Source organism: Myxocyprinus asiaticus, chromosome 50 (assembly GCF_019703515.2).
Source record: "Myxocyprinus asiaticus isolate MX2 ecotype Aquarium Trade chromosome 50, UBuf_Myxa_2, whole genome shotgun sequence".
Taxonomy (NCBI): Eukaryota; Metazoa; Chordata; class Actinopteri; order Cypriniformes; family Catostomidae; genus Myxocyprinus; species Myxocyprinus asiaticus.
Window position 1 is genome coordinate 5,427,981 of NC_059393.1, and position 27,967 is coordinate 5,455,947.

The 27,967-nt window shown below is 40.9% G+C and overlaps 1 protein-coding gene across 1 annotated transcript; it reads right to left on the minus strand.

Annotated features, from left to right (window-relative positions):
* Positions 1-1,013: 1,013 nt before the first annotated feature.
* On the minus strand, positions 1,014-27,967 carry LOC127438872 (5-hydroxytryptamine receptor 3C-like). Its single transcript, XM_051694789.1, has 12 exons — positions 27,915-27,967; positions 7,040-7,351; positions 6,245-6,330; positions 6,040-6,103; positions 5,107-5,279; positions 4,700-4,744; positions 4,236-4,342; positions 2,898-3,071; positions 2,645-2,807; positions 2,301-2,511; positions 1,973-2,155; positions 1,014-1,857 (listed from the first exon to the last, which is right to left on the minus strand). The coding sequence occupies exons 3-12, from the start codon at positions 6,272-6,274 to the stop codon at positions 1,559-1,561; spliced, it is 1,449 nt and encodes a 482-aa protein (XP_051550749.1). The 5' UTR covers positions 6,275-6,330; positions 7,040-7,351; positions 27,915-27,967; the 3' UTR covers positions 1,014-1,558.

Below are 27,967 nucleotides of genomic sequence, written 5' to 3' on the forward strand. Positions count from 1 at the left end.
AGCACTCAGATTCTCTCTTTAACTGACAGATCCTACTGGAAGACGATAACGGCAGGAGAGAAGCTTTCCAAAAAAGGAAATTAGAACCTAATTTAAAACTTATACCCGAAAAGAAACAAGAAAATGTGTTCAACTCAGAACAACAAACCAGTTCTTTAGAAGGTAAAGTTAGAACCTAAAAAAAGATATGTGAATGATAAAAATATACTGTAAACCAAGTATATGACTAAGTACACAACTACCTTTACAAAATTTCACATAATTGTGCCACTACAGAAATGTAGACTAGCTTTTGTGAACTGATGAGCCCTTGCGAAAGGGTGATCATTGTTTGTGCAATACCCTTGCGAGATGGGGAAGTTATCTGTAAAATATGACTGTAACAATTTCCTTCATTCAGGGAATGTGGAAGCAAGAGACAACGTATTCTGCTCCACTCAAACAGTCTTTATTAGCCCAAATTTCTTTTCAGCAGAAGACTCTCACAACACACACACAGTTCAAAGCTCGGCTCTCTTTCCTGTCTGCTGCCATCTCCTTCCCTTTTATCTCAACCACATCTCACTGGGAATACAAACAGATGTTAGCACAAGTGTAAATCCTTAACCACTCAGCTTCCCCGAACCTCATTCTCCACAGATCGGCGCTCGACCACACCCCCGCCTCCACAATGACGAATGCAGCAAAATAAAGATTAAGGAGGTTGATCGTGTTTACAAGTAGTAATGTGATGTTTAATACCGAATCTTCGAAGCTTACTATGAGTCTTTCTGACAGAACTACCACTTACACTTTCAGTTCTACCTGAAAAAAAAAAAAAAATCTTTTTTTTTTTTACACTGTAGGTTAACATGGTGGAATGATACATTTAAAAAAGAAAGATGGTTAATGTTGTAGAAGTGGAACTGTTGTGTCTTGAATCTTATGTAAGAAGACAATATGCTTTTTTCTGATCAAGGCAATACCTTGAAAGAGAATGATACATTACAAAAATAACTTGTTCATTTGTTTATTCATTTTATGTTCAATCTTAGTCATTGATATTATAACATAATATGGTGTGCTTCAGTACCACTTCTATTGTGCATTTTTCTAATTTACTGTGATATATTTTTCATTCAGTTATTGGGCTATTATCATTATTAAAAATAGCACAGGATCTTAAATATTTCATATTAGTTTTATGCCATTATGTTCCTTTGATTTCAATTTTTAAAAAATCTTAAAAATGTGCTTATTTCCAGTTCAAATTAAAAAGGTTAAAAACCCATATTTTCATTGTGGTCTCAAATTTTTGGACCCCACTGCATAAGCAATAATGTAAATAACTTGTAAATAATGATTATTCATTTGTGATTAATAATATTCAAACAAAATAACAATAGAAGAAAACAAATATAAAAGTACAAAACTTAGGCCAATCATTTTCTGAAAATGTTCACCATTACAGTAGTACCACATGGCATTTGATTCCATTTGCCAAGTTGCAATTTGTATGCACAGGTTTAGTAATCATACATACTCAACAGCTCTCATTCCCATATAGTTTTAGGTTTATTCATAACAAAGATGCACTTAAATTGTACCAGTACACCCAAAAGACCACTATAGTGAAGAAACTTACTGAGAGAAAGAGAACATAAATGCCAAAAAGCAAGCGGTCAATGACTTGACCAAAATGCACCCACTCATCTTCACTCTGATCGGTCTGAAAATGTTTAGCGACCTGCTGACGGATGTACAATAACTCTTGACTGATCTTCCTTAGTTCTTGTAGAGAAGCAGATTTCTTCAAGTTTGTTTCACTCTGTGGGATTTCACATGCTTGTTCACAGTGATTGGTCTCTTTTTTGCGGTCTGTAAATACAAGAAAACTTGCTGAAATAAATGTGATCTACACTGTAAAAAGTGGTAACATGCAATTGTTACCTTAAGGAGCTATTACTTGATCTAACCTTGATCTATGACTCACCTTCACAGTTTTCACTTGGTTTCTTCCTTAAACGAACAAGTCTGGCGAGATAGTTGAGGAAAAGCACCTTGACCCACTCAGGTAATGGCGGATAGCAACTGGAGCCACACAAAATATTAGTGATGATAATTGTCTCCAGTAGACTTGCCACCATCAGTGCCAGACACAGAGAGAAAAACGCGTCTACAAAAAGATTGAATATAAGTGAAAAAAAATAGCATACAGGTTTGGAATGACATGAGTATGAGTAAATATTGTCAGAATTTTCCTTTATGGGCATTTAATTCCTTTAAACATTGGTTCTATATAAACAATTTTATATACATACTTATGAGAGGTAAGTTGTTTCCTGTGACGGGCAGCAAGTCATTCATAAGCAGCAGGAACACTGTGTATCCCAGAATGAGGGTCATCTTGAAGGCAGAACGATCCACGTTCTGAGGCGGCAGAAGGAAGCTAAACAGATCTACAGTAATGAGGAAGCAGCTGGGAATCAGGAGATTTACAATGTACAGAGTGGCCCGACGCCTGAGGACGATCTAATGTAGGAAAAAATAAATTGAACCAATTTCTATTAGAATTTAATTAAAACACAACTATATTTTTTATTTAACAACAACAAAGTACTCAAGTCATTCAAATTGTATTGTAACAATGGTAGAATGGTTATACATAGTAAATAAGTGTATCCCATGAGTTATTCGAAGCCTGAAAAAGAATCTCAGGTTTTTCAGCAAGGATGTCGACTAGCTCCCATTCTCCCTTAGTTTTCATCACATTTAAAGAAGTTTTGAGTGTTTCCTCAACAGGTTCATGAAAGTGCATTTGAACATCACTCACTGTAGACAAGAAAATCCAAACGAGAGATTAGTGGTCACAAAGGTATGAGTAATATATAAATAATTTCCCCATTGGTCAAGCTGACTTACCAGAGTGCAGGTACGAATTAAAAGTGAATGTGCAGTTCTGAATATCAAATGGAAAAGTGTAGATGTCCAGATTACAGGAACTGATCACATGAAATGGAATATCATCCATCACCTGGCCGTTATGATAAACGTAGAGGTAGTAAGTGTCCGGGGACTTATTTTCATCCATGCTTTAAATTAAAAAGAGATGAATGTTCGGAATGGCTGTTAGGTGACAGAGTATTCATCCTATTATTCATCGTGTTCATTTAAGCATTTAAAGCGGCAAGTAAAAGTCAGTTCATTAATTCTTGAAATCACTGAATAAAGTAAGAAATGCCAACTTGATCTCATTAGTTTTCGTAGGTATTTGTAAGTAAAGTGTGGTTATAGCACACATACATTTTCTTTCATTTGGATGGGATTGTGGCAGTAGGGGGCAGTCAGGGCAACTCCAGCTGTACAGGCCACAAGCTGGGCCGAGCACAACAGAATGCAGGGATTTCTAAACGTGTTTTCAATGTTTCAGACTGTTTAACTTGACACAGCATCCTAAAAACACAGCGCTTATGACTAGAAACGCTGAAAACAGTAAGGTGTTTCAACAACTTAAGCCAGCAATTAAAAATAGTGCAGACATAAGTAGACCAATCATACTTTTATGTGCAATGAAATGGAAATAAAATAATATTTTGACACTTAAAGCCACTTTTCACATTGTCTAAATGCTTAACATATTTGCTGCCACAATTATGTATGTATTTGAATTATATGAATTATAATACTTATCATACAGTATATAATAGTTATAATAATTTTATACATTGAATACTAAATTAACTTTTTTGGGGGGCATTTTTCAGTAAATATTTGTTTATGTCATTAATTGCGATTAATTTGATTAATTTATTCAGCACATCATGTAATTAATTTGATTAAAAATTGCACTTGATTGACAGCCCTAGTTGATATTGTAAGTTTCAGTGTCTATTCAAACATACAGAAATGTAGGTGTACACTTTACGTACGGTATGAATACCTAATGAGATTACCCTGAGAGACCTATTATCTTTTAGAACTAAGATGAATGTTTCACAGTTTGTTCACATTATGTTAACACTAAATCAAGGTACATTTTATCTTTATTTTTTAGAGGTGACCTAGAAACATGTAGTAACATGTAAATGCACTGGTTTTATTTAAATAATAATAATTAAAAAAATTAACCTGACAAATAAGGGTACACCAGCAAAAGTAATTTTGATAGATTAGATCAAGTGGAAGATAAATTCTTATGTATATATAAACAGGTTACCACTTTTTTTAAGAACACATTCTGATGCTTTTGAACTTACAATTCATTAATGACAATATCAGGTATCCACAGCTTTTTTCTCGGCAGTGAAATTCTGTCTGTCCCGCATTTATCAGGATCCCAGCTCAGTCCTTCAATATTCCAAAACTATAAAACAAAAAGTATCCTTTTTAAAGGTGAAGTGTAATTTCTGCACCACTAGCCAAACAGAATTGCAGACTGTTTGAGCAACCCAGCAGGGCCGGACATAACATCATTGACTCAATCAATGGAATTAGTTTTTGGGAGGGACGAACTGTTTGTCCAAAGAATGCAAGATGGGGAAATGTTCAGGAAATATGTTTGAAAACAATAAATATTTTAGCAATTTCGTTCTGTGCCGCTAGTAGTGCAGAAATCACACACTTTTAGCTTTAATGAATTTTTCCTGATTTGCATGATTATTTAAAAAAGTTAATTAAGTCACACTTGTTGAAAAAGGCCTAAAGTTACAGAAGGACTTACCAAATACACCCAGATGAAAGTGTCCAGTACTTGTGCTTTTTCATCCTGAGAATGAAACAAATAAGAGTTTACAGGGTTTTTATCAAGCCCCTTTTACTTTATTGCAAAATAAGTCACCATCAGTTTCAAGTATGGGACAATTTTAAGGTCTAGCCCTAAATCAGATTGTAGCCAATGATGTTATAATTTTGTTACAAATTTTGTATCAATAGAATTTCGAAACCCCATTCACAGATCAACTGAACATAGCAACAAACAAACTTCAGTGTCTGAAGTTTCTGAAAGAGCACAAGGAAAAATTTCCATTTGTGACCTTGAGCAGCACCTTGGGCATTTTCATTGCCACTCACTGGTAATGTGGTCATTCACAGACTCACAAGATTAATGCAGAATTTAAAGAAACCTACCACATCTATAATCCCGTACAGAGTGAAACTCAAACTGATGTTAGTGGGAGTTCTCAGGTTGAAAACCGGCCTCACTTCAGTTTTCCCCAAGAAACTCGCTCTCAGAGCTGTTAAGAGGGCATCTGTAGTGGGTTCTGAGCAGTTAATAGTCCCTACAGATTTGATTAATAGAGCTGTAGGAATAAAATAATTCATTAAATAAAATATTGATAGGAGGCAATGTAAAAAGCAATTCTTTGCTTGTCAATATGCTGTTTGTTCATAACTTGTTGATGAACATTAATACCTTTTTTAAAGGTCATTTTTTTCTGTTTTGTCCAAATTTCAAATTCACACTTTAACACTTAAAACTTATTATAATGTAACTTAACTTACATTAATAACATTAAAAATTATTTGTTTATATTCAAATAGTTAAAACTGATTTTTTTTAATAAGGCATAACTGAATTAGATAGAATTAGATAAAACAGTTAGATCTGAATTAGTACTGAAATTTGCATATTTGATTAGTAACCAAAAATAGTGAAAAATCTTAAATATTTCTGTTTTAATTACTGTCATAACGTTTCTTCGTTTTAAACATGTCAAAATCCTAAAACTCTCTCTGTTTATTTTCAGGTTAAAATATAACAATCCTAGATTTTCAATGTGGTCTCAGACTTTAGGACCCCACTGCATTTATATTTGAATATACACAAGCTACTGATCTGTTTAGCATTGTATAATGTAAATATTGTAATAATAATGACTTATTAACAAGAGCTATTGAAAAGTGTTACCAAAGATAATCATGGCGAAGATTAATTGAAATATTTTGCTTTAGCCTACTGAAAGCTGGTTTATACATTCAGTCTATGTGAGTGACACACAGCTGTTTTTGTGATTACAACACATTAAATTGATTGGTAATGAAAATCTAATTCAAACTTACACTGTATGATGAGACAGTAGATAATAAGCTGAACCTGCTGAAAACTGGCAGAAAATCCAGCAACCTGTAATGATGATTTTAACAATCACTGCAATATACACTATAATAGTTATTTGTTGATTAAAAAAAAATAAATTTCATTGAAAATATGTGATTTTTCATGTTATCTAATCATTAGACAACAAACAACACTAAACTATCTTACCTGTGGTCTTGAATGCAATACTGCAGCCATCAGTTTCTTATGTGTGTGAAGACAAAGAATTGTGAGTTCTGCTGACAGTCAGCATCCTGTGAATATATATACCAAAATTAATTTGTTTAAACAAAATGGTATCAACATACAGTAGACATAATTTCATAATACATCTTATGTATTCAGTAATCTCAAATGACCAAACAAAATGCAAAGCACAAGAAATGTGCAGAAAAACCCAAAGTAAAAATATGGTGGTTTCTGTGGTGAGGTGCTGTTTCCATACAGTATGTAGGACTGCACTGAATTTGTATAGCCAGTAACTGGTGAATAATTTGTTAAAAAATTCAATTAATCGTTGGTTTATGGCTTTTGGGATACATGACAAATGTCCTGCTGTTCAGAACACACTGGGTCTAGTTTACTAAGCATACATTCACTGTATTTGTGCATAAAACCTGTATATAAAATGTTCATGCTGAAATCATGACTATCAGTACATTCACACACATATATGTAGCCATCAGTGTTGTCTATGGAAAGAGATGAGGCCAAAGTAACACCATACATGTGTGGAAAAACATAAAATGAAAGATGATTTTTTTCCCATTTATCTTCAGCTCAATCTTTTTCAGATATTATAGACTTTATTTTTGAATATTTACTGTACCATATGTTGTTTTTGCACAATAAACTCTTTTTTTTAAAATATTTTATTTATCAAAGCTTTTCATACATAAATACAGCAATTCAAAGACACAAGATACTCAAATTATATGCAAAACAATAATCGCTTGTTTATACCGCATTCTCCACCAGTGTAGCGGAATGAATGAAGCACAGACGGAGGGATGCAGTAAAACACTCGGGGAACTACCCCAGAGAGAATTTTATTGAGGACATGAACAGTGCAAAGAATGGTGCAGGTAGAGAATTAGGGCCGAAGAAATGCTGGGATGGAGTTCCAGGAGTGTTTGGCTCTGCGGGGAAGCTGGCAATACTGGCATTCAGGTCCGTGACCTCAGCGCCTGGCTTGAGGGCCGGGGCAAGGAAAATGGGGGATTTGTTGTGCTCTTCGTAGTAGGGAGCGGCATCCAGGGAAGTGTTAGTCCGAGTCTGTGGAGAAAAAAACAAAGACCATTAACCTCCTTGCTTGAGACAAGCTCACCCCGGAATGGTGTGAGCATGGCTTATATCTCTATCTTAACGAGTAGCTGATGAGCTTCAGGTGTTTCTGGTTAGGCCGTTCCCTGGCTGTGGGTGTGGTGTGAGCCATTGCTGCCAGGGGCGACGCTGAATATGTGGTTGACTAGCCATGATTTTTAAAACAGCAAGTCAAGTTGGTGGGCAGAAATGGGTCAGAGATGAGTCTCTTTTTAGATACCAATTGAGCTCAGCTCCTTTGGCTTAGTCACATGATCTCAAAACTTCAAACAGTCCCTGCAATGACATCATTAGACTAAACAAAACAGAGGCTATCTTTCCCTCAAAGTTGAGTCAGGCCTCACTGGGACACATGCCTTATCCAAACATGACAATAGAACAATACGTCCAAACGGAACAGAGCAAAGTTAGGCAGAAATATACTTTTAGTGATGAATGCAAAGAATGTATTTGTGTTAGTAATAAAGACCTAAAAGTTAAACATAATAAAACTGTTACGTACTTTGATTAATGACCAAGTAATTAATTACAGCTCACATGTAGATCTGCTCTCTGAAAGCTGGGCTAAATGAGCAAGCACTTTTATTGCATTCATGACATAGGTCAGACCATCGTGGGACACACAGGTGTTTTGCTTTTCTTAACCCTTCTGGTTGTCGAAGGAGGGCAGCCATATTAATTCATAGGTCACTTCAATGTTTGTTCAAAATGTAAATATAATTAGGGGTGGTCAAGTCTGATAAATTGCACTATATCTTGGGATATCATGTCACTGATTAATATACAGTTGTGCTCAAAATTTTGCATACCCTGGCAGAAATTATGAAATTTTGGCATTGATTTTGAAAATATGACTGATCATGCAAAAAAACTGTGTTTTATTTAAGGGTAGTGATCATATAAAGCCAGTTATTATCACATAGTTGTTTGGCTCCTTTTTAAATCATAATGATAACAGGAATCACCCAAACGGCGCTGATCAAAAGTTTACATACCCTTGAATGTTTGGCCTTGTTACAGACACACAAGGTGACACACACAGGTTTAAATGGCAATTAAAGTTTAATTTCCCACACCTGTGGCTTTTAAAATTGCAATTAGTGCCTAAGTGTATAAATAGTCAATGAGTTTGTTAGCTCTCACGTGGATGCACTGAGCAGGCTAGATACTGAGCCATGGGGAGTAGAAAAGAACTGTCAAAAGACCTGTGTAACAAGGTAATGGAACTTTATAAAGATGGAAAAGGATATAAAAAGATATCCAAAGCCTTGAAAATGCCAGTCAGTACTGTTCAATCACTTATTAAGAAGTGCAAAATTCAGGGATCTCTTGATACCAAGCCAAGGTCAGGTAGACCAAGAAAGATTTCAGCAACAACTGCCAGAAGAATTGTTCGGGATACAAAGAAAAACCCACAGGTAACCTCAGGAGAAATACAGGCTTCTCTGGAAAAAGACGGTGTGGTTATTTCAAGGAGCACAATACGACGATACTTGAACAAAAATGAGCTACATGGTCGAGTTGCCAGAAAGAAGCCTTTACTGCGCCAATGCCACAAAAAAGCCCGGTAACAACTTGACACGCCTCACAGCTTCTGCCACACTGTAATTTGGAGTGACGAGAACAAAATAGAGCTTTATGGTCACAACCATAAGCGCTATGTTTGGAGAGGGGTCAACAAGGCCTATAGTGAAAAGAATACCATCCCCACTGTGAAGCATGGTGGTGGCTCACTGATGTTTTGGGGGTGTGTGAGCTCTAAAGGCACGGGGAATCTTGTGAAAATTGATGGCAAGATGAATGCAGCATGTTATCAAAAAATACTGGCAGACAATTTGCATTCTTCTGCACGAAAGCTGCGCATGGGACGCCCTTGGACTTTCCAGCATGACAATGACCCTAAGCACAAGGCCAAGTTGACCCTCCAGTGGTTACAGCAGAAAAAGGTGAAGGTTCTGGAGTGGCCATCACAGTCTCCTGACCTTAATATCATCGAGCCACCCTGGGGAGATCTCAAATGTGCAGTTCATGCAAGAAGACCAAAGATTTTGCATGACCTGGAGGCATTTTGCCAAGACGAATGGGCAGCTATACCACCTGCAAGAATTTGGGGCCTCATAGACACCTATTACAAAAGACTGCACACTGTCATTGATGCTAAAGGGGGCAATACACAGTATTAAGAACTAAGGGTATGCAGACTTTTGAACAGGGGTCGTTTCATTTTTTTCTTTGTTGCCATGTTTTGTTTTATGATTGTGCCATTCTGTTATAACCTACAGTTGAATATGAATCCCATAAGAAATAAAAGAAATGTGTTTTGCCTGCTCACTCATGTTTTCTTTAAAAATGGTACATATATTACCAATTCTCCAAGGGTATGCAAACTTTTGAGCACAACTGTATATGCACCTAATGACAATGATCCCCATTTTATTAACAAAATCTTAAGTTTGGTAAATGAAAAAGCATATAGTCGGTTTATCACTGAGGGCAATTTTAATTGTGTGTTTTCCCCTTTGGATTGGAATCATCTGAAGTACCTCTTTCCACAATGAGTAGTGCTCTTAAGTGCAATTGCACAGAATTAGGTTCTGTAGACTTTGGAAACACCTTCATTGAAGAGAAAGGGATGATACTTTCTATTTTCACCTGTATGCATCTTATTCCAGGATAGATTATTTTTTTGCTCCTAAAAAATAAATTACATAATATTTTGGAATGTAAAATTCATAACAAATCATTTCCTCCATCAGGCCGAACAGTTGTGAGCATGACTACAAACTGTTCTCAGCCAGTTCTTGGCACAGTTTGCTAATGGCTCTAGACCGTGGTGAGCCACGATTGTCAATTTGCAAGGTAACTCATTTGTTTCTAGGGTTGTCACGATACCATAATCATATCTTATGATAATATACCAGCTAAAGTATCATGATCCAAGCAGTATCACGATACCACACGATAGTGTGTTCATTCTTAACAAAGTTTTTCATAGCAAAGGTGATTCTTAGAAACTAGCCATTCCACTTGTTGCTCCAGAAGTGGTGTAATTAACTGATGGATGAATTGGGAGAAGGGTCAAATGGACTAACCTAATACATTCTTAGTTTGATGTAAAAATAAAAATAAAATAAAATCTTTGTCGCATCAAAACAGCCGGCTCAATCGGCAACGGCTCTACACTTTCATTCCATTATTTCTGTGATTATTTGATTGTTGGTAACATAAAAATAAAGAGATATTATAAAGATAATTGAAAAATATGTCACATGGTCTTTCCAACCAAGTGGAGAGCCTTCAAGGTAGATCCTGCCCAATGGGGGAGGAGTTACTACAAACATGGAGACTGGGGCAGAGGGACTCTGCCCAAGGAAGACGCAGTTTGCCAGCAGGGAAATGAACTAGCGGAAGATATAGATCGCATGGGGTTTGGCCTTACAGGGAACCACCACATGCGGAGCACCTACCCCAGAACAGGGCTCTTAGTTAGCGTGTGTACTGGGCAGCCAGTGAGTCTCTCCGAAAACTCGACTGCCACAGGGCTCGGAGGAAGTCAACCAGGGAACAAATTTTTTGAACACTACTGGGAATTAACGGCACACGTTTTCAGCTCAAAAGGAGGTGGAAGGCGCTATGTGCAAGCGATACACCCGGCCGGCTATCCCAGGCTTATCCGCTTGTGTTGCGTGCCACTACCTGGGATGAAACCAGTTCCACCCGGAGGTTGTAGAACCTTGCAAAGGTGTTGGGTGTTACCCAGCCCGCTGCTCTGCAGATGTCTGTTAGAGAGGCACTTCTTGCCAGGGCCCAAGAAGCCACTACACACCACGGGTAGAATGGGCTCATAGCCCTACCAGGGGCGGCATGTTTTGTGTGAGATATGCCATGGTTATGGCATCAATGAGCCAGTGGGCGATCCTCTACTTGGAGACAGCGCTTCCTTTCCACTGTGCACCAAAGCAGACAAAGAGCTGCTCAGAGACTCTAAAGCTCTGCGTGCATTCCAAATAGATGCGTAAAGTGCACACTGGACACAGCAACGACAGGGCTGGGTCTGCCTCCTCCTGGGGCAGTGCTTGCAAGTTCACCACCTGGTCCCTAAAAGGAGTGGTGGGAACCTTGGGCACATAGCCCGGTCGGGGTCTCAGGATCACGTGAGAATAGCCCGGACCGAACTCCAGGCACGTTTTGCTGACAGAGAACGCTTGCAGGTCACCTACCCTCTTGATGGAAGTGAGCGCAGTCAGGAGGGCAGTCTTCAAGGAGAGTGCCTTAAGCTTAGTTGACTGCAAAGTCTCAAAGGGGGCTCTCTGTAGACCCTGAAGAACTACGGAGAGATCCAATGAAGGAACGAGGGGCGGTCTGGAGGGATTCAGCCTCCTGGCGCCTCTTAGGAACCTGATGATCAGGTTGTGCTTCCCTAAGGACTTACCGTCAACTGCGTCGTGGTGTGCTGCTATGGCAGCAATGTACACCTTCAAGTTGGAAGGGGACAGCCTCCCTTCCAGCCTCTCCTGCAGGAAGGAAAGCACTGATCTGACTGCGCATCTATGGGGGTCTTCGTGTCAAGAAGAACACCACTTAGCGAATAGACGCCACTTAAAGGCATACAGGTGCCTCGTAGAGGGGGCCCTAGCCTGAGTGATCGTGTCTACCACCGCGGGTGGTAGGCCACTTAGGTCTTCTGCATCCCGTCCAGGGACCAGACATGGAGATTCCAGAGGTCTGGGCGCGGGTGCCAGAGGGTGCCCCATCCCTGAGAAAGAAGGTCCTTCCTCAGGGGAATTTGCCAGGGGGGAGCTGTCGCGAGGAGCGTGAGGTCCGAGAACCACGTCTGGGTGGGCCAGTAGGGTGCTACCAGGACGACCTGCTCCTTGTCCTCCCTGACCTTGCACAGGGTCTGTGCAAGCAGGCTCACTGGGGGAAACGCATATTTGTGAATGCCAGGGGGCCAGCTGTGTGCCAGCGCGTCTATGCCGAGGGGAGCCTTGGTGAGGGCATACCAGAGCGGGCAGTGGGAGGATTCTTGGGAGGCGAACAGGTCCACCTGTGCCCAACCGAATCGACTCCAAATCAGCTGGACCACCTGAGGGTGGAGTCTCCACTCTCCCCTGAGGGAAACCTGCCGTGACAGCGCGTCCACTGTAGTGTTGAGGTTGCCCGGGATGTCAGTGGCTCGCAGCGACTTGAGGTGCTGCCGACTCCGGAGGAGGAGACGGCGGGCGAGTTGTGACATACAGCGAGAGCGCAGACCGCCTTGGCGGTTGACATATGCTACCACTGCTATGCTGTCCATCTGAACTAGCACATGCTTGCCCTGGATCAACGGCCGGAACCTCCGCAGGGTGAGCAGAATTGCCAGTAACTCGAGGCAGTTGATGTGCCAACGCAGTCGCGGACCCGTCCAGAGGCCGGCGGCTGCGTGCCCGTTGCAATTAGCGCCCCAGCCCATTTTGGAGGCGTCTGTCATAACCACGACGTGCCTGGAGACCAGTTCTAGGGGAACACCTGCTCGTAGAAACGAGAGGTCAGTCCAAGGGCTGAAAAGACGGTGACAGACTGATGTAATGGCCATGCGGTGTGTCCCGTGGTGCCATGCCCGTCTCGGGACTCAAGTCTGGAGCTAGTGCTGAAGCGGCCTCATATGCATCAACCCGAGCGGGTGGCCACCACCGAGGATGCCATATGCCACAGGAGCCTCTGAAAAGGTTTCAGTGGAACCGCTGTTTTCTGTTTGAACGCCTTCAAACAGGCCATCACCGACTGGGCGCGCTCGTTCATAAGGCGCGCCGTCAAGGAGACTGAGTCCAACTCCAAACCGAGAAAAGAGATGCTCTGAACCGGGAGGAGCTTGCTCTTTTCCCAGTTGACCCAAAGCCCTAGTCAGCTGAGGTGTGAGAACACCAGGTCCCTGTGTGCGCATAACATGTCTCGAGAATGAGCTAAGATTGGCCAGTCGTCGAGATAGTTGAGAATGCGAATGCCCACCTCCCTTAACAGGGCAAGGGCAGCCTCTGCGATCTTCGTAAAGACGCGAGGAGACAGGGACAGGCCGAAAGGGAGGACTTTGTACTGATACGCCTGACCCTCGAACGTGAACCGCAGGAAGGGTCTGTGTCGAGGAAGGATCGAGACGTGAAAGTACGCATCCTTCAGGTCTACCGCTGCGAACTAATCTTGATGCCGGACGCTCACTAGAATGCGTCTTTGCGTCAGCATCTTGAACGGGAGTCTGTGTAAAGCCCGGTTCAGTACTCGCAGGTCCAAGATTGGCCGCAACCCACCGCCTTTTTTCGGTACGATGAAGTAGGGTCTGTAAAACCCTTTCTTCATCTCGGCTGGAGGGACAGGTTCTATCGCGCCCTTCCGTAGGAGGGTAGCGATCTCCGCGCGCAGGGTAACAGTGTTTTTGCCCTTGACCAAGGTGAAGTGAATACCGCTGAACCTGGGTGGGCGCCTGGTGAAGTGAATCGCGTAGCCTAATTGGACGATCTGGACCAGCCACCGCGATGGATTGGGAAGCGCAAGCCATACGTCCAAATTCCGCGTGAGGGGGACCAATGGGACAACGTCGTCGGACGTACCGGCAGGTGGGGCCTCGCGGCGGGGCAGAGCACAAGGTGCCACAGCATGTCCTGGCCATGCTGAGTCTAGGGACATCGAAGCACTTACCTGGCTCCTTGTGACCACACCCGGAACAGCCTGAGATGGGGGAGGAAGAGGCCTGTCCTCGTAACCCGTGGAGGCTGCCACATCGGGGGCAGCTGTGTGCCACAGCTGGGCGCTCAGGGGTGGAAAAGGGCACCGCTGGAGCGCCAATCCTGCAAGAAAAAGCCCATGGACGGTAGTCGTGGTGACGACCGTACACACCGGGTAGGTGACCCAGGGAGGAAGGAAGCCGCTCTTTTGCTGAACTGTTGGGTACCGCAGCCACTTGGGCGTGTGGCGAAATCAAACAAAAAGGGAACAAAAGATTTTCCACCCGCCCCTCCACCGGGGGATGGAGTGGTCTTTCTACCAGCTCCACGTGAGTGGGTTCCCTCATCCCTGGGTTGCCCGTCTCAGGGGCGCTTCGAGGACCTCTGTGGGTTCTTCGGTGCCAGCTGTGAGACGGGTGGCATCGGCTTCCTGCGGTGGGCTCCACGCCGGGGCCGGGCCGGAGGGGCGGGCTGCGGTGGAGCCGGTGCAGTCACCGCAGGGGGACGCCCTTGGCGACGAGCAGATGGGGTGCGGGATCTTGAGCCGCGCCGGGGCAGGATGTGCCGGATTGCTTCCGTCTGCTGCTTTACTGTCGAGAACTGCTGGGCAAAGTCCTCAACGGTGTCGCTGAATAGGCCCGCCTGGGAAATGGGGGCAGCAAGGAACCGTGTCTTGTCGGCCTCACCCATCTCGACCAGGTTGAGCCACAGGTGGCACTCCTGGACCACTAGTGTTGCCATCGTCCACCCGAGAGACCGCGCCGTGACCTTCATCGCCCGGAGGGCGAGGTCGGTCGCCGAGCGCAGTTCCTGCATCAAATCTGGGGCGGAACTACCCTCGTGCAGTTCTTTCCGTGCCTTGGCTTGGTGGACCTGCAGGAGAGCCATGGCATGCAGGGCAGAAGCGGCTTGTCCAGCAGCGGTGTAGGCCTTAGCCGTCAGGGATGACGTGAGCCTACAGGGCTTGGACGGGAGCTTAGGGCGTCCACGCCAGGTGGTGGCGCTCTGCGGGCATAAGTGCACCGCGAGCGCCTTATCCACCGGGGGAATCGCCATATAGCCCCTGGCCGCCCCGCCATCGAGGGTAGTGAGAGCGGGGGAACTGCGGAGTCGGGGTCGGGCAGTAAAAGGTGCCTCCCACAACTTCGTCAGCTCCTTATGCACCTCCGGGAAGAATGGCACTGCAGTGGGGCACGGCTGTTTTGAGCGGCGCAGCGAGCCCAGAAACCAATCGTCAAGCCGCGAGGGTTCAGGGGAGAGCGGGTTCCACTCTAGCCCGACGCTCGCGGCCGCCCGGGAAAGCATGTCCGTCATTTCGGCATTGGCCTGTAACTGGGCGACCGTCCCCGAAGGGGGAAGACCAGCTGAGGCTTCTGCGTCCGACTGGACAAGCCCGCTCTCCGATGCTGTGCTCGAGAGCTCATCATCTTTGCGGGCCCCGAACAAGAAGCCAGACTCGCCATGCGACGAGCCGGCGAACTCATCCGGAAGCCCGATTGGGGCAGATGAGCGTGCTGGGGAATGGGAGGTCCACGGGGGGATACCCGGCGGAGGCGATCCCATTGAGGTCCCCAAATCGCCCCCAGTGCTAGCCGCGCTGACCTCATACCCGTAGGTAGGAGGACCGAGGCAGGGAGCCGCTGGGGTGGCTTGCCGCAACGTTGCCATGGTCATGTTCTCGCAGTGAGAACATGAACCATTCATAAACGCTGCCTCCTTGTGGGTCGCGCCCAGACATGAAAGACAGCGATCATGACCATCCGAAGTTGAGAGAAAACGACTGCAACCAGGAATAACACATGATCGGAAAGGCATCTTTAGAAAGATGCGTCTTTAAAAAGACGTTCCGTGTGTGCGCTCTTTTAGAGAAATATACTCTTTTAGAGGGGAAAAATGCTCTTTCAGAAGATATTCTCTCTAGTTTTTCTGCCGAAGTGCCCAGGGGCGTTCTCTGCAGTGCACCAGCGCAGAGGAGGGAGAAGCCGCTGAAATGCGCTGTCAGATCCAGCAGAGGTGAATGAACAGTGCTATTCAGCTCAATGAACATGACTGTTCGGCTCCGAAGAGAAAATCTGAATGAGTGGTTGCATACCAGCTCCTTTTATACCCGTATGTCCGGGGGAGTGGCATGCAAATACCACTCGCCAATTTTCATTGGCCTTTTATCAAAGACCAGAGGTGTCTCGGGCTCCCAAGAGTGACCCCTAGTGTCACTACATCGACTCCAACGTTGAGTGAGTGACAGATAGGGAACTGTAAAGGTTACGATAAAGAATTTAGGTTAAATTAAGTGGCACTAATTTGTGTGCATTCTGCAGATGCAGTGGGATGTGTCTGAAGGTGTTTAATAAGCTTGCTGATGTTTCCCCCTTTTGTCGACATTCATGGCAGATCGGTTTTCCTGGTCCCATCAGGCAAAACCTAAAATAATTCCAAATCTCGCCACGTGAATTGTGTTGTGTAAAAAGCTTCTCCCTCTCCAAAGTTTTACTTAAAGCCCTCCCCAACCCCCCTCCCATCCCCAATCCTCCCCAGAATCTACACCCCTGATTATATTAGTTTTATAATATTTTGCCAATAAATGTACTTTTTTTTTACCCTGTCAAGATAGTTCCTCTTCCTCTGTCTGTCTGTTTGTCTTGTCTGTGCACATGTCTGTGGCTGTGTCTCATTTGGAAGGATACATGCTAGGTAGGATGCGTCCTTTGAAGGCTGCAGTATACCGAGTGTCCTCCTTTAAACAAATCTCATTTAAACGAGACAGACTTCTTTAGGACAAACGGAAATGGAACATACCATGGTTGCTATGACAGCATGCTACTCTTTAACAAGTGCAAGTGCTTTGAGTGAGAAGGGAACAAAGTCCCTCTGGAAGGGAATGTATGAGGTAAATTTTAGGAGAGTTATAATGATATAAAGAGAAAAGAAAATAGATTTTACAGTTGTACTTTTAGTCTAATACTTTATTTGAATGATATATTAATATAATTATACATATTATATACTCTGCACCCATCTACTAAGGTACTTCAACTTGGGAATTAACATTCCTTGCGTTTGAACACCATATTTACGGGCAATTTTTTTTAGACATTTTCGTTGAAGCAAAGAATTGTGGGTTGTGAGTGCCCACGAAGGATACACCTCATGCATCCTCCGAATTCCCGTGAAAGAAGGTCGCATTCGAAGGCTGCATTCGAAGGCTGCATTCGAAGTGTCCTACTCGCTTTTCTGAAATGAGACAGCCTCGATGACGTATGCGGCCGACAAATGCGACCTCCGGAGGACGCAGCCTTCCAAACGAGACACAGCCTATGTGTGTCTCTCTCTTTCCCTATGGTGTTTTGCAGGTGAAACATGCAGAACACCAGCTCTGTTGCCAGGACTACAGCTCGTTACTCCACTCATCTCATCATCAGTGGCATCTGCTTCCTATTACCCTTCTCCTATTTATTCTCTCCATTGTCTTCTGTTCCTTGCTGGATTGTTTTGTGAGTTTGTTGTGTCAGTTTCTGTCTCTAGTTTATCGGTTGGTCTAGTCTTGGTTTAGTTTTTAGTTTGTTGGTTTCTCTCCCTTTTGATTTGTATTTTGGATTCTGTTTTTGTTTGTGTAATAAAAGCCCTTTATTGCCCCTCTGTGTTTGTGTCTTTCCCTCAAATACTGTGACACTTTTTAACTAGTCTGGGAACTCTTCCCTTTCAGTGTTTTCGTGTCCAGTGGCATGCACAGTTCCTCAGGACATGATGGTAAACCTCTCACCTTTTTCTCTTTGCTTTTATTTTTGAGACCTGGAACATCTCTTTCCTGTGCTTTAGCAGAATAAAAAAGCAGGGAAAAAAAGCAGTCCTATAAACTGGAAAATGCGATCATTCTCTACAGTGCTTTCACTCCAATCTCGGTAGGCGTCACCAACTGACGTTATTGTTAGGTACATTAAAGCACCACACCGGACAAGAAACCATAACCGTGTCAGCTTGCCCAGACTGGCATAGAATGGCATGGTTTTGCAACAAGTTCTTGTTCGGCCGATGGTGAACATCGTCTATTGTCAGATCATGCTCAAATTTCTGTGTTTTGAGATGTAGGAAGGGATAAGTCAAAATAACTGTAGGTGCATCAGCTTTAAAGAAGGGAAGAACAGCTAAATGTGTTGATTTTGAAAAGAGAGTTCACATTTTGGAATAATAACACAAGCAGAAAACATAACTTAAGGCAAAAAGGGAGTAGAATGAGCTACTTACGAAAAGGTTTAAGGGACTTAAACTTTAAAAACTTAAGATTTTTAAAACAAAGGTTCTGTAAACATGGTAGTAGAGCAAGTAGATTACGTGTGTTCCAATTTAGGAAAGTGAAGGGGCTTTATACTATACAATACAAAAAATGAAGACCAAATATGTTAACACTTCATATTTAAACCAAAGGAAATATCAGATATATTTGAAATATTTAAAAAGAATTGTACTCTGAAAAGAAATGACTGTAGGTATAGCAGGAATTGAAGCATTTCTTAAAAGGAATGAACTTACCCAAGATGAGTATTACAGAGTCAGAAATAATGGATCCATCACTATAAATGAGATTAAATTATGCAACATTACGATTAAAAAAAAAAAAAAAAAAAAAAAGTCCTGGAACAGATTTCTTTACAAACAAATTCTATACAACCTTTTGTAACCAAATTAGTCCACTGTTGGCAGGGGCATATTCTCATGTCTATAAGAATGATGACCTACCATCATCATGGTAAGAAGCCATAATTTATGTTATCCATATAGAAAGGAAGGACCCAACTGACTGTGCTGCCTATAGACCCATAGCACTTCTCAACATGAATTGTAAGGTGTTGACCTCGATTTAGGTAAAAGCGTGGAAACAGTAATAACAACCTTAAAACATGTCGAACAGAAAGGTTTTATAATTGGATGGCATCTGCAAAATAATATTCGTTGGTTACTTAATATAATGTCTCAGCTCCACTCCTTATGTCCTTTAGCTATGAATGCACTCTTCACCTGTAAACTTTTAGCCAATCAACTACAGTTCTCTCTCATTGTCTATCATTTAAATTGCTCAGTTTTGCAGATAAGCTGGTTTCACTTCTATGAAACTCTCCTCCTCCCCAGCTCCACATGTCAAGATCTGCTACATGGGATTGTATATATGTCTAATTGTGCAGCAGCAGCATGTCCTCATACTAACACAGTATGTCTGTTTATGTTCTAGCAGTATGACTGAACCATATTAAACTGATATATAAAATCACAGCTGATCTTCAGTGCTGGACTGTTCTGCCCATTTCAATCTCAGGCAAAATGGAAGCAATAAAAAGGAATATTTTATTAAGGCTTTTTTTTTTTTTTTTTTTCAGGTTCTTCATCTGTCCCCTTCATTATCTATGTTTTTTAACTGGATAATTTAATCTCTGGGTAAATTTGGAAAGGGTGGCGACTAAGAGTGCATTACAAATTATTGCTGTTATCAAGACCCCAGGGAGGGTGGGGGCTTCCGGATTTAAGATTTATGATTAGACTCTGGTTTCAAAAATTGGACTCGGCTAAATTCCCAATATATTCACCAACTTTTAGATGATTAATTATTCAAATCCTTTGAACAAGTTTTAAAAGAATTTAGATTCAAATTTACCTACTCAAACATTCAAAATGGTAAACAAAAAGGCAATCCCTTACTATTTGAGAATATTTTAACTGACACACAAAATGGTAAAAATGTGTTTAACCAACTAACAGCATTTACAGAGCTTAAGGGGCTATGAAGAAAGGCAATACACATAATGTATGGGAGAAATGGGTGAAAGAACTCTAACAGGAAATGACTGATGATGTTTGATCAGAGATATACACTGAAACACATAAAGTGACTAACTGCAACTTATGGAGAGAAATTTAATGGTCATTTCTTCAGAACACCACAAATAGTATATTTTGAAATTGACCATTTTTGGACAAATTTATTTGGTACAAATGTATGAAAAACTATGTTTATTTAGCTAGAGATTCTCTGATATATATTTTATAAGTTAAATTGGCATCAGGAGAGGTCACAAATATTTCTGGCTGTGGCCAAAAAATAAATAAGTAAAATAAAGTAAATGTAAAATTAAAATTAAATTGCTCAAGAAAGAACCAACAACAACTGAGGAATAGATGCAGAATGTAAGAGAGATCTACAGTATGTTATGAAGAAAAAAAAAAAAGTCAATTAATACTTCAAATACATCTTTTCACAGATAGATGGAAGTCCTTAATCCAAAGTCTTGGGGAGCACTGTTGTAACCCTGGTTCTCTGAAGAATGTTTATACACACCGCACAGCTATCTATCAGCTGGCTCCCGTTACACTCACCCCCATAAACCTCACTCCCATCCGGGTCATGGCACCATTGTGACACTCCTGTTCTACCCGCTCCATACGGGACTCAAACCGGCGTCTTCGGCATGGGAGGTGGGTGCGCTAACAAGGAGGCTAAAGGCTACAGCCTCTAGCATCAGTCACTAGTGCACCTCTTGAGGTCAGGAGAGTGAGGTTTATACACATTGCACAGCTATCTATCAGCTGGCTCCCGTTACACAAGGCTACGTAACATCTTGTTCCCTCCTTCAGGGAACTGGGGTTACAACAGTAACATAGACTATTCCTTTTATGTTGGTCAATCGACGTTATGTGAATGATCGACACTAGGGTTCTCTATAGCACAGTGCCACGATACTGATTTGGCTGCGCTTGCTACCAAAAAAATGTGGTAGAAAGTTTGCAGAAAGCCCGCTTCCACACATGAGTGGGAAAGAGTCAGAGACAGTGAGTGACACACCAGTGACACTAAATAAATATATCTTACCCAAAAGGAGGCAATATAATAGTCCCAGGGTAGCCAATTTCTCCACAGAACTTACATCAAGTGAAGTGATGAACTATTTGGAGAGAGGACTGAATTCACAGTCCTTTGATCGTGGTTATAAAAGGGGCCACCAACCTTTGCACCTTAAACCGATCAGAGGACGAGTAGAATCTTCCAACCTGGAATCTAGGAGAAACTCACTAGATTAATGATCACTATAATTGTTTTGTCAGCACTGGAAAGTAATGAGGTGATAGGAAAAAAGGCTCGCCAGTGTGGAGCGCTTTTTAAAAATGGAGACATGAAGGAAAAGCTTCCTGTGTGTAATCTAGGAAAAATTAAATAGACTAGAATGATAACAATAGCTGTTTTTTCTGAAAGAAAAATATCTAAGGTAAAAATATAAAAGGGCTTGTCCAACTTTCTTTTAAAAGATATAGGCTTAGACTTCTTTTGTGTACTGTAGGAATAATTGCTAGACTAGAATGATTACAATATCTGTTTTCCGAAAGGAAAATTGGCTAAAGTAATAATAAAAAAGGGTCTAAATTGTGGGGAAGACACTTTCTTATAGACTTCTTCTTGTATATATTCTAGGAATAAATTGTTAGACTAAAATTGGTAACATGAACTGTTTTGCCATGGAGAAAGGGCTTACTCATGGAAAAGATCTTACTGATAGAAAATATATTCTAATATATAGGACCAAAATAACGGGATAGCTACCACTGGGAGGCTAACACACGTTCCTAAGGTAATACTGTCCCGCAGACACAATGGTGCTGCATAATTTGATATAGGATTGATCTCTTGCATCAAGATTGAGAGAGTCAGAACCTCACAACCAACTCATTAAGTTTGACAAAACACATGACAAGAGGTGTTTGACAAAAGGGAACACTTCTTTCTTGCAGGTACGGAAGGGGTTAAATCTTCCGAAGGGAGTTTAGTGTAACTAGCCAAACGGGTAGTTTATAAAAAGATTCATGCCACTAGGGCAGTATTAAACTGCTATCATGTTTATCACCTGAGAAAGAAGTTGTACGGAAGCTTTAACAGACAATTAAATTGTAACTGCTATGGGGAGTTACAAAATTTGTGTCTTAATGCGATTGCTTCAGCACTTCTCATTCTTGATGAGAGCTCAATCCCGCTTCACAGAAAGAACCTGGGAAGACAGGGAGGAAACATCTATATTATAAAATCTAGCGAACGTATTTGGGGAAGCCCAACCTGCTGCCTAACAGACAGGCCATTTGCCCATGCCCAAGAGGAAGTCATGCCTCTTGTGGGGTGGGCTTTAATCCCCACAGGACATTCCAAGCCCTGTGATTTGTATGCTAATTTGATAGCATCTATGACCCAGTGGAACAGCCTCTGTTCAGAGACTGCTCTGCCTTTGGACCGACTTCCAAAGCATACAAAGAGTTATCTCAACAGTCTAAGCTGGCACGTACACTGAATGTGCAATAAACGTTCTTTCTCCGACCAAAAAAGAGGGGGAGAGAAAGCCTGTAAGGTTATTACCTGTGAAGGGGGTGGATAAAACCTTAGGAATATAGCCTATTTTGGGTTTTAAAATAGCTTTAGGCAACATGGACCAAAATCTAAACTGGAGTTTTTTGCACTGTTAGAGCTTGGAGATCCCCCATGGCCAGTATTAATGCAGTCTTTAACGAGAGAGCACACAATTCAAATGTTTCCAGTGGCTCAAATGGAGAGCTGTGTGGTGCTTTCAGCACCAAGAATAGGCCCCACACCTTTACAAAAATTTAGTCTCTTGCTTGTTCATCGAAATGCCTCCAACAGGGGTGTGGTATGCCGCAATAGCTGCAACATATACTTTTAGCATTGATGGGGAGAAACCTGCATCCAAGCGCTCTTGCAGGAAGTAAAGCATCACTTTTACTGAGCAATCTGCTGGGTTTCATTCTGTGATGAACACCAGTCTGAAAAAAACTCACCACTTTAGTGAGTAGAGCGCCTGGTAGAAGGTGCTCTGGCTTGTGAGATTGTGTCAAGCACTGTGTGCGACAAACCATCTATTTCCCACGTGTTCCATTAAACGGGCAAACATGTAGGTTCCACAACTCCAGCTGTGGATGCCAGCTCATACCCTGCGCCTGGGAGAGTACATCTCTCCCCCATTTGAATTCCCATTGCGGAACTTCCATCAGCTCCAAAAGCTTTGGAAACCAATACTGGTTGGGTCATTTCAGGGCAATCCATAGCCTTGCATCCTTACCTCCTCTGATTTCGTACAACATTTTGCATATTTGCGTTTCATCACTCGAAAGTTAAGTCGTCCGAACCTATCGGAGCCTGACTCATGGGTGAATGCCTTGATGTGAGAGCAGGTCAGCTCTGTAAGTCAGTCGGCTGGGAAAGTTTGAACTGCCTGGATGGATTTAAGGTGTTTTGACACCGCAAGGGAAGATGGTGCATCAAATTCAACACTGGATGCCACCAACCTCCTCTCTGGTTTATTCTATATATTTCACCACTGATGTGTTGTTAGTTTGAATCACAGTTCTTTATATTCTCCACGCTCCATGTCTGAGTCTCACACAACACCTGTCTGTGCTCCACAGAGGAGGTGTTACGGGAAACTGTAGATGTGGCAGCGATCTTCGAAAAGAACACCTATCGTGAACGTAGTGTGTTAATGCTCATGCATTCTTAGAGAATACATTGCATCTTTGAATGTTGCTTCAGTGCGAGCGCTGCCTAAGCCTGAAAGACAGAAATAATTCAGGAAATACACAGAAAATACACTTGTGATTATTATCCTGAAAAGGATGTATATATCATGACTGTTGCATTTTGTTTGTATGAAAAAATGCTAAATTGTAAACACACAAAACAGTAGTTTATCAAGAGGGACACCACTCCTTTTTTGATAATCATAAGGATATACTTCGCACCCAGGGAATAAAAGATCTTCCACTGAACTTCGTAGGCGAAAACCTTGCACTGCTAGGTAGGAAGATAATCCTGTCCGCTGAATCTGTGCATAACTCACAACGAAGGGCTTGATTTCTTTGAGATAGATCCTTCTGAAGGAGAAGGTTCTGACGAGCCTGTCTTTCGCCTGGCCTTATATATGCTCGCTGAGCATGGAAGGCGGGGCTTCGAAAGATATCTGTCAATTAAAAATGGCATGTAAAACTATTCAGAGAGATCGGGGCTCTCAGAAGTGACCACATCAAAGTGCCTGACTTGAAAGGGAACAGTATATTTTCAAGATGGTTAGCAATCCTCTTTTGTAAATATAAGGATACAATTTGCGTGTTCCAGAAGAGGGCTCTGTCCGCTGAACTCTGTGCAAAACTCATAACAAAGACCGAAGGTGTGTTCCACAGAGAGAGATCCGAATTCGACTCTGAAGGAGACGTTCTGAGGAGGTTGTCTTCCGACCCACCTTATACTGTATATGCTTGCTGAGCAAGGAAGACGGGACTTCGAAAGACATCTGCCAATGAAATTGGCGTGATGGAAAACATTCAGAAAGATCGGGGCTCTCAGGAGCAACCCTAGTGTCAATCATTGACGTAACGTCGAGTGACCGACCTGAAAGGGAACTTCTGTTTCTTTATTCTCCTTTGCATAATTCTGTTGGCCTCAGAGTGCAAAAGTAAGCAGACTGGACTGTTCTTAGTTGCGATATGAGATTCCACCCAACCAAAACAATGTTTTGTTACAGTATGTGTATATTTATTTTTCGCTTTTCCTTACTTTTCCCCGTTCTCTTCGCTTTCATTATTAACTTTTGTATAATTGTTGTTGTTTTTTTTCATATTATCTTTCTTTTGTGACTTAAGTATAACTTACACGAGACATGTACAGTACATGCATTATTAGAAACTTTTTTTTTTTAAACAAAGTTTGAAAACTAAAAGTGGGAAAAAGGTAGTAATTACGTAGTGGGAAAAATTTAGTAATTACATAGAGTAAGTAAAAGCATAAAATTAATAAATTCACAACACATTCCATTTGGCAACCAATGAAGTATATTTTTTTCACATAAAAAACAAAACAACAACAACAACAACAACAAGTGGGGTGAGTAATCGATGAGAGAATTTGCATTTCTGGATTACCTTTTCTTTTAGTAACAGTAATTTTAGTAATTGGAGAATAATTATTAGTTTTATCAGATATTTTACACAGATCTGAATATTTTCAAAAAGTTCCCAGAAGTGTGTTTGCGGATGATCAGAAACCTCATGAAAACAGTAAGATCATAAGTTAGTATGTCACTTTTTTTTTTTTTTTTTGACAAAATTATAAATGACACCCCCACACAAGGGCTCACAAAACAGCTAGTGACTTTTATCTAGTTCTTTTTAGCTCGGTTTTTTTATAGACTTTATTTTTGGATATTTTCTGTAAACCTTCTAAAAAGAATCATATGTTGTCTTTTTTTCAATCTAAATGTTACGTGAATTTTTCAGTAATTGCCAGTTTAACCCACTTGGACTTGGAAACTTAAGAAACTGTACCGTGTGCAAATATACTTGTGTTGAATTATTACGTTTCTCATCCAACAAATTAAAACACAGTTTTCCTCCACCGAAAACGAACACTCTCCAATACTGATACTTTGCAAAATGATGGCGTTAGAAAACTGAAAAACGAGTTTTTAAATGAAAACGGATTGGTGTGGATGTTGACTTAGTCTCAGTCACTATTAACTTTCATTTTATGGACAAAACATGAACTCAGTGTGAATGGTGATTCAGACGAGCATACTAATGAAATGATGAGAGAATTTAAACTTTGGGCGACCTAGTCCTTTAATAAGCAAGATCATAAATTAGTAGTAATGGGAGAATAATTAGTAATTTTATTAATTTTCTACATTTATTTTCACAGATATTTTTCACAGAGCTGAAAATTAGTAAAAATTTCCCAGAAGTGTGCATGCAGAAGATCAGAACCAAATACCAGATTACAGTCTGATCTTGAGTTAATATGTCACCTTTTGTCATGGTTTTATGTGTTTTTGTTCATGTCTTTTATTTTGGTAAAATAGTTCCATGCCATGTTTGTTCCTGTTTCATTGTCATCTTGTCATGTGTTTCCCATGTCTTGTCCCCACTGGTTCATTGTTTCATTAGCTTGTTAGCAGTCTCCTTATCTTGTTTGGAGTTCTGTGTGTTGTAACATTGTTTGGAAGTCAAGTCAAGTCTAGTCAAGTCAGGTCAAGTTATTTCAAGTTATGTTATGTCAAGTTATGTCAAGTCTAGTTTAGTTCATGTTTATGTTTACTGTTCATGGTTTCTGGATTTCACGTTTATGTAAATAAACTGCACTTGGGATTTTATAGACTTCATTGTTGGTAATTTACTGTAAACCTACTGAAAAGAAAATAATAATCTTAAAAACACTAAGATTTTATATATATATATATACTTTAATATATACACACACATACACACACACACTACCAGACAAAAGTTTTGAATCACTTACTCATTCTTTATTATTATTATTATTATTATCACATTTTAGAATAATAGTAAAGTCATCACAACTATGAAATAACATAAATGGACAAAATCCAAAATAAATCAAAACTGTGTTATATTTTTGCATCTTCAAAGTAGTCACCCTTTGTCTAGAATTTGCAGACATGTACTCTTGACATTTTCTTATTTGGTCCAAGTCATCAATTTCAAAAACTTTTTTTTATTTTTTATTACATTTTAGTTTTATAATGAAATAAATTAATATGGTGGCACAATTATATTTTTGTCTACAAAACTAATTTCAAACATTTAAGCATACGCCTTCAGATCAAAAGATTTTTAAAATCATGAGAAACATTTCAGTCAAGTGTTCCAAAACTTTTGACCGGTTGTGTATATACATATGTTCTAACATTGCCGTATGAAGGAAAGGGAATTGATACTTCTTTAAATATAGGATATATATATATATACAGAATTTATTAAACTTTGCTAATGTTAGTGTGGCAGGGAGGAGGGCAGGGCTGGTTCGTGATGCTGCACACCCGGCCCCTAATCAGGCTAATCAAACCCTCCAGAGGGATAAAGGCGACCAGAGGCGGCAGTTCGAGAGTGAGAGTTACTATTATTTATATTGTTAAGCCGGTTCTCGCCTCCTCCTTCCCTATTACCTTGTTACAGTTAGTCAATAAAAATGCAGTTATCATTGTTTGTTCATGGTATTTCATAGTGCGTTGATTAATGTTAGCAAATACAACTTTTGATTTAAAAAATGTATTAGTATCTGTTGAAATTAACATTAAGATTAAGATTGTTTATTGTTAATTCATGTTAGCTAATGTTGTTAACTAATGTCGTTAACTAATTTTAACAAATGGAACCTTATTGTAAAGTATTACCAAATTAATTTAATTTACTTACACAACTTGTCACTGTTGTGAACTTCGGAAAAGAATGATGAAAGAGCTCAAGTTCAAAAACTCCATGGGCATGCTTTCCCCCTTTTTTTTTTTTTTTTTTTTAGAAACAAGTTACTAAGAAACTATATGTCAATAAATGTAGACTATTTTAAGTAGGGTAGTAGTATGGTCATGTGCTATTCTGAACAAATAGCCGTATTATTATTCGTACCTTATTCAAACATGTTTACTTGTGAGAGAAACAGATACAAATCATGAAAAAGCATACTTTGTAGATCTTTTAGTATTTTGTGTGCTTACTGTTAAAGCACCACTGTATAGCAAAATAATTAGGCATCTATTAAAGAAAAAGACTCAGGGTCATGCTTTTGCAAGATTAATGTGTGGGAGAAACTTACAGTAGACATTACATTAGTACAGTATCTCATATAATTAGGTAATTGGTGATACACAGGGTGAAGACATGAGCAATTGTAGCCTGTCTTCAAAGATCTGCTAGAGGCCTGTATATACTGATAAATAACTTTTTATCTAGTGTTATCTTTCTTTAGTAACTTAAGCACAACATACCTGAGAAATGTACGTGTCATGTGTTGGTCTGCGGGAGAGGGAGAGCGGTAAGG